Genomic DNA, 8333 nt, shown 5'->3' on the forward strand with positions numbered 1-8333 from the left:
CCCCCCCCCCTCTCGGTTGTCTCTCGGGTCCTAACAATTGGTATCAGAGCCTAGTCCTCTTTTTGCAGAAGTCTAACAACTTGAGGAGATTCTATGGCAACAAACTTTTTCAGGAAGGACAGTCTGAAACTTGATAGAACTAACTATGATATATGAAAGATCAGAATGGAGACTCATCTGAATTGCATCGAAAGAGACATATGGGATATTACAAAGAATGGCTATGTTGGTCCTACACCGAATCAACCTAATCCACCAACATTGGGTAAGGATCAAGAGAATGATTGCAAAGCAAGAAAAGCACTTTTGAGTGCATTTTCAAATCAACAAATCATGGGATTAACAGACTGATCTACTGCTAAAGCTATTTGGGATAAATTGGAGACATTGAATGAAGGAGATACCACTGTCAAAATTGCAAAACTAGAATGCTTCCGGGTCAGGTATGAAAATCTGAAAATGGAAGAAGATGAAAGAATTTTTTCTTTTATGGAAAGGGTTAGTGAAATTGTTTTGGGAATACAATGTTGTGGAGGATCCTTAAGTGAAGATGAAATTGTTTTTAAAGTTTTAAGAGATTTTCCACCGTCATACAAAATGAAAGTAACTACTATTAATGAGTTGAGAACAATGCCTAATACATCAGTATCTAGAGATACCTTGGTTGGAAAACTTTCAGCATTTGAGCTTGAGGAATTTGGTCCTGTTGCTACAATTAAGACAGATTTAGCCTTTAAAGCATCATCATCTGGAGCATCATCATCATCATCTGACAAATCTGATTGGAAAGCACTTTATGCAAAAAAAACTTGAAGATATCAGAAGGGAAAATGAAGAACTGGAAGAACTTGAAGCACTATTTGCAAGGAAAATGCCTAAAGGTCCTATTGGAAGTAAGTATGAAGGTAAAGCACCATTTAAATGTTTTACCTACAATAAAGTTGGTCATATGGCATCTAGATGTCCTGATAGACATGCAAGATTGAGAGAAGAAGCTAAAAGAACATATAAGCCTAACCCTAAATATAAGAGATATAGATTTAAGAAGAATAGAGATAAATCATGTTACTATGCTGATGAAGAAGTTACTGATGATTCTGATGAGGAACCGGCAGACAATGGATGGGCTTTTGTTGCAATAAAAGAAGATCAACCCACACCTACTGTTCCACTAGTAGAGCAGGCCCTAGCAGCTAAAATTGAAGAAAAGGATGAATGGATTATAGATTCCGGATGTTCACATCATATGACTGGTGATAAAAGTAAATTTTTATCTTTTCAGGAATACAATGGAGGTCTAGTAATATTTGGCGATGATAAAGCTTATTTGATCAAAGGAAAAGGCACTATATCTTTTGATGGTAAGCACAATACTGACAATGTTTATTATTTTGAAGGTTTGAAGCATAATCTTTTGAGTGTTGGTCAATTAGTTGAAAAAGGATTTTAGTTACAGTTCAAGAATGGTAAATGCAAAATCATGAATAGAACTAGTTTGGAGATTGCAATCGGTAATCAGACTAGAGGTAATATCTTTCATTTGAATAACAGTGAAAAGACATGTTTAATTGCACATATTGATGAAAGCTGGTTATGGCATAAGAGACTTTGTCATGTGAATTTTGATTACATTGTAAAGATCAGTTCAACTAAGGTAGTAAGGGATTTACCTGATTGTGAAACCTCATAACCCGGTATGTAAGGAATGTCAAATGGGAAAGCAAGTTAGAACAACTTTTAAGAGTATTTCTGAGAAATCCAATAATGTTCTTGATTTAATTCATACTGACTTGTATGGTTCGGCAAGAACAAGAAGTCTACAAGGAGATAGATACTTTATGCTAATCATTGATGATTATTATAGAATTTGTTGGGTTACTTTTCTCAGGGAGAAATCAAAAGCCTTTGGAAAATTCAAACTATTCAAGGCAATGGTAGAGAATGAAGCCGGTAAGAAAATCAAATGTTTGAGATCAGATCAAGGAGGTGAATTTACATCTAAAGAGTTTAATACATTCTGTGAAGTGAATGGAATCAAAAGATAACTACCAGCACCTCGGACACCTCAACAGAATGGGATTGTGGAAAGGAAGAACAAAACTCTTCTAGATGCAGCTAGAAGCATGATATTGGAAGCAAATATACCTCATGTGTACTGGAGAGAAGCAGTGAATACAACGGTTTACACTTTTAACAGAGTTCGCATCAAAGGTGAAACCGGTAAGACCCCTTATGAACTATGGTTTGGTAATACTCCTACTCTTAAATATTTCAAAATATTTGGAAGCAAATGTTATATTAGGAGAGATGAGTATATTGGTAAATTTGATCTTAGAAGTGATGAAGGAATATTTCTTGGTTATTCATCTAAGAGCAAGGCATATAGATGTTTTAATAAAAGATTGCAGAAAATCATTGAGAGTGCTAATGTGAAGATAGATGAACAATTGAGAGGAAATTCAAGGTCTGTAGATTCTAAACCGACAGTTGAGATGATCATAAATGAACCAATACAAAGTGCACCGGTATAGAGTGTGGATCCAGTCACACCAGTATCATCAGAGAATTCCACAGTGACTAAAGAACAACAACAAGTGAACACACCCAAGTATGTAAGACTGAATCACTCTGAAAGTCAGATAATTGGGAATAAGTATCAAGGTGTAATGACAAGAGGAAGACTGGCAAATGAAGAGGTATGTTTAATTTCTCAAATTGAACCAGCATCTGTTATTGAAGCATGTGAAGATAAATTTTGGATTAAAGCTATGGAAGATGAACTAGAACAAATTGAAAAGAACAATGCATGGACATTAATTCCTCATCCTAAAGACAAAAATGTAATTGGAACTAAATGGGTATTCAGAAACAAACTTAATGAAAATGGTAAGGTAATCAAAAACAAAGAAAGATTCGTGTGTAAAGGATATTCACAGAAAGAGGGAATTGATTACAATGAAACCTTTGCAGTGGTAGCTAGAATTGATGCAGTCAGGTTATTTCTTGCATTTGCAACACATAAGAACTATAAAGTATACCAAATGGATGTAAAATGTGCATTTCTAAATGGTGATCTTGAAGAGGAAGTTTACATTGAACAACCTGATGGATTTTCATTGACAAATAATGAAGATATGGTTTGTAGATTAAGGAAAGCTGTGTATGGATTGAAGCAAGCTCCTAGAGCCTGGTATGTTAGATTGGACAGATATCTTTTGAAGCTTGATTACACTAAAGGTAACACTGACAACAAATCATATTTCAAAGTGACTAATGATGACATCTTGGTTATTGAAGTTTTTGCTGATGATATCATTTTTAGAGGAGAAGATGGATTGTGTAAAGACTTTGCTAATAAGATGTAGGAGAAATTTGAAATGTCTATGATTGGGGAGATAAAATTCTTTTTAGGATTGCAGATTTCACAGACTGATAAAGGTATATTCATATGTCAAACAAAATACTTGAAGGAACTACTAAACAAATTTGGTATGGAAAACTCTAAACCGGTAAGTACTCTTATGACTACAACTGATAAATTGACATTGAAGGATGATTCAGCTCCTATTAATCCAACAATATACAAATCTATGATTGGAGGTTTACTGTATTTGACACAAACAAGACCTGATATAATGAATGCAGTATGTATTGTTTCAAGATTTCAGAGTAATCCTAAAGAAAATCATGAATCAGCAGTGAAAAGGATTTTCTGGTATCTACAAGGCACAACAAATCTTGGTTTATGGTATCCTAAAGATGAAATTTTTGATTTATGTGCATACACTGATGCAAATTGGGCAAGAGATGTAGATGACAAAAAGAGCACCATTGGTGGAGCATTCTTTCTTGGTAGCAGATTGGTTTCATGGTTGAGCAAGAAATAGAGTTGTACATCATTATCAACAATAGAATCAGAGTATGTTGTAGCAGCAACTAATTGTACCCAAGTATTATGGATTAAACAAATGTTGAAGGACATAAAGGTAAAATGCAAAGAACCTATAATCATTTATTGTGATAATTCAACAACAATTGATATATCAAAGAATCTGGTATTTCACTCTAAGACTAAATATGTTTCTATCAAATATAATTTTTTGAAAGAGAATGTTGAAGCAAAAGAAGTGAGATTAGTTTATGTGATTACTAAAGAGCAAATTGTAGATATCTTTACTAAGCCTTTGCCTAAGGAAACTTTTGAATATCTCAGAGAGCATCTTGGGGTAATACCCTCACCGGTAGAAACTTAGACAGTTGGAGAATGGCATCAAACCAACAGAAATTAACAAAGAAACCTTTTTTCGGATTTGATGGAGGAGAGCTACTTCTCAGGGGAGTAGTTGGTTACAACAATTGGTTATTATAATTGGTTATATGAATTGGTTGTATGTTCAGGTAATTGTATTGCTTTGGCATTTGATATCAAAGGGGGAGAGATATCTATGGAAAAACTTTGTATTTAGGAAACATTATCCTAGGGGGAGAGATTATCCATTGGGGGATAGATATATACCCTCTGCATTTGTATTTTGATTTTTGGTATTGATCTATTCTGGAGATTGTTGGTTTTTGGTTTTTGGCACTTAGATGTTTTTCCGTCTTGTGTTGCCATCATTGCCAAAGGGGGAGATTGTTGGTATTATGGATGTGTTGCATTAGTTTTGTCATTGATGTCAACACTTATCCTTCTAGAGATCTTTGGTTATGTTGAACCGACACATTATGTTCACCGACAAGTTCAATGACTTATGCACAGTCACCGGTATATTGTTCACTGACAGCTTATATTGTTCACCGACATTGAGGATGTCTTGTTATCATCTGGAGATCACTTGGTTATGTTGAAGACATGGTCTGGATACTCGGTTTTGGTGTTTTGGTTAATGGTCCAATCGGGTTGACATATTTGTTGTTACCGACAAATTGGTCTAGGTTATAGACTGACATGCATTATCTATTCCAAATCAGCACGACACATTATGGAGATGATTTATTGATTGGATATTGTTGTAAATGTATTGAGCTGACATGATGCATCACAACTTGACTTATTTGTAATTGATTTAATTATAATATTCTTAGTGAGCCGACCTACACATTTGGTCTTAGGTTTTTGTATATATGTAAGATCTCAAATGATGAGATAGAGGAAGTAAAAGAGAATGTAACTGTACATGGTATATGGTATTATAACATGGTATGTGTGAATATTGAAGATCATATGAGCAAACCATAGAGAAGGTTCAAGGAAGTTTTGAAGGTGATTATCAGATCTTAACTAGTACTGAATCCAGCATTGAAGATGCTACTTTGTGCAGTACAATATCATTGGATTTAACCATCCAAATGTAGTCAGTGTGACTCCTATTTTGTGATTGAGCAGTGAGCTCTAGGCGGTTGGCCTTTCTGCATGTGCAAACCCCATTTGTATACACATACTATCTGCAGTAGTATCATTTGATTGTGCGTAAGGTTTCCCACCATGGTTTTTCCCCTTACAAGGTTTCCATGTACAAATCTCTATGTTATGTGTTGTGGATGTTGTTTCTCTTTCTGTTCCTTACATTAAGTTTCACCAGTATTGATATTAACTGTTAATCTGTTAACTGGCATTAAGTTTGGTTTACCGGTATAATGTATCAAGTTTGATTAAGTTACATTTGGGTTGAAATTCATAGTCAACTGATTCACCCCCTCCCCCCCCCCTCTCAATTGCCTCCCGGGTCCGAACATTAGTAACTCAATACATTCATCCTATTCTCATATGCAATACTTTTCTCAAAAGAATATTAAAGTTTCTTCATAATTACTCTCTCGATATGTTTATCCCATTCACTTATTCGATACTTGAAAGAATGTTAGAGCTTCTTCATAATCAACAATCTAATACATTCATCCTATCCACCTATTCAATTATTTCCCTAAGAGAATGTTAAAGTTCCTTCACAATAAGTACCCCAGCACATTCATCCTATTCAATACTTTCTAATTAATATGGTCCATATTCTCTATTGACAAATCTATTGCACCTCTTACCAATGTGGTGCTAACACATTCATCCTATTCACCTATTCACTACTTTCCTTAAGACAATGTTAAAATTTTCTTCACAATCAATAACCCATTGCATTCATCCTATTCACCTATTCAATACTTTCCTTAAGCAAATGTTAAAGTTTCTTCACATCCAATAAACCAATATATTCATCTATTACCTATTCAATACAATTCAATTAATAAAAACCCATATACTCTATTGACAAATCTATTACATTCATCATATTCACTTATTCAATAATTTCCTTAAGAGAAATTTAAAGTTTTTTGATAATTAGGAACCCAATATATTCATCCTATTCTCCTATTCAATACCATCTTTAAGAGAATAATAGAGTTTCTTCATAACCTATCTCCCAATGTGTTTATCCTATTTACTTATTTGACACCTTCCTTATGAGAATGCTAAAGTTTCTTCATAATTAGTAATCTAATACATTCATCCTATTGACCTATTCAATACTTTCCCTAAGAAAATGTTAAAGCTTCTTCACAATTGATAACCCAACACATTCATCATATTCACCTATTCACTACTTTTTCTTGAGACAATACCAAAATTTCATCAAAATCAATAACCCAATATATTCATCCTATTCGCCTATTTAATACTTTCCATAAGCAAACATTAAGATTTCTTCGCACCGAGTAACCCAATATATCCATCTATTCACCTATTCAATTATTTTCAATTAATAAAAGCCCATATTCTCTATTGAGAAACCTATTACACCTCTTACCAATGCAGATGCTAATATGTATATATGTATTTCACTGTATAACACCACACAATACAAGTTGGGTCTTTGAAAGAGCCTACTCATAAAACCACACAATACAAGTTGGGTCTTTGAAAGAGCCTACTCATGAATTATACAGAGAAAAGCTAAAACAGACAGATATAGATTGAACTCAAAGGGCAGGACTTATCTTATCCAAACTGGCCAAATCAAAGCTGACAGCAGATGGGTCGTTTGTGGTGAGGAAATCTACAAGAGTCTGGAAGAAGAGCACATCACAAGGAACAACAAGGCCTCCTTTCTGTTGGTACCCATATTCTTCTCTAGAAACTTGTAGAAGCTGCGCCATGAATGGATGGTTCAGAAGCCTAGCATCCACCATGAATCTCCTCACCTCATCCTTCCCCACATACAGTGGTACATAACCCTTTGGAACCTCCATCCACAACCCATATTCACTCTCATCAATATCCCCTTGGAGCCTTCGGTATCCCTTCCTAAGCCTCTTCATAGCAGAAGCAAAACTCTTTAGTTTCTTGCTCACCACAGTCATTGCAATAACCAGAGAAAGTGTGGTGTTTTGGGTTGCTAAGAATTCCAATTCATTTATTTTCGCCATTGTGGAAAACTACCAAGAAAAACGCTACTTACCCACTAGCGTGGCAAGATATAAGAAGAGCTTGCGTAGAGGGGACATCCTCCGTACGGTGCAGTTGAAGCCTTTATTGACTTGTTATAGGCCGAGCGACCTACTACTGCTTTCACTCTTGACAAATTCTCCTTCAGGACAAAATTTCCTCTCTTCACTCTAAAAAAAGTATATGATTAAGTTCTTTGGATGTTGATGCCGGGGTCCATTAGGGTTTCTTGGTTTGGAGGTTGGTAAACAACCCTATTAGTATATGAATAAGATTTTGGTTTCATGTAGGAGGTTTTTGGTTTAGCTTTTTTTTTATGATGGATCATGGAGCAGCATGATTCCAAAGGTTGATGGAAATTTTGATTGTATGAGAAAGCATCAAGCTAATTTAAAAGGCAATGTGGAAATTTTATACATTTAATCTATAATGTTGTTTGTTGAAATTTCTAGATTTGATTGTATTGTCATATTTGCATCATTAGGATAATAGAGAGCTAGATGATAATATCTCAGTGTGTTGTTAATAATTTTGAGGAGTTTAATAAGTGGATGGTTGTATGGGTATTGTAATGAAGGGCAAGCTTCAAAGTTTAAGTTCCAACATTTGAGAAAGTTGGTGGTTGTGAGAAAAATAACAAGTGTAGAAAATTGAAAAGAAGAACAATAGCGCATAACACACATATTTACGTGGAAAAACCTGGTAAAAATATAACAGTAAAAAATCATGGGCAAATTATCTTTCGTATTGATTCTCAGGAATTACAGAGTTACAACAATCTTCAAAACTATACTTCAAAACATGACTTCGAGCAGCATAAAACAACCGAGTTGTAGAGTCCTAATTAAAGACAACTTACTAAATATAGTGAGTATGACTTGCACAACTACATGTA

The 8333-nt window shown here is 34.6% G+C and overlaps 1 protein-coding gene across 1 annotated transcript; it reads right to left on the bottom strand.

Annotated features, from left to right (window-relative positions):
- Positions 1-6721: 6721 nt before the first annotated feature.
- Positions 6722-7421, bottom strand: LOC131063927 (auxin-responsive protein SAUR71). Its single transcript, XM_057997901.2, has one exon. The coding sequence runs from the start codon at positions 7417-7419 to the stop codon at positions 6973-6975; it is 447 nt and encodes a 148-aa protein (XP_057853884.1). The 5' UTR covers positions 7420-7421; the 3' UTR covers positions 6722-6972.
- Positions 7422-8333: the final 912 nt, after the last annotated feature.

This window comes from Cryptomeria japonica, chromosome 11 (assembly GCF_030272615.1).
Source record: "Cryptomeria japonica chromosome 11, Sugi_1.0, whole genome shotgun sequence".
NCBI lineage: Eukaryota > Viridiplantae > Streptophyta > Pinopsida > Cupressales > Cupressaceae > Cryptomeria > Cryptomeria japonica.

Coding starts and splice junctions, on each gene's coding strand:
- LOC131063927 (XM_057997901.2), bottom strand. CDS start 7,419: ATGGCGAAAATAAATGAATTGGAATTCTTAGCAACCCAAAACACCACA.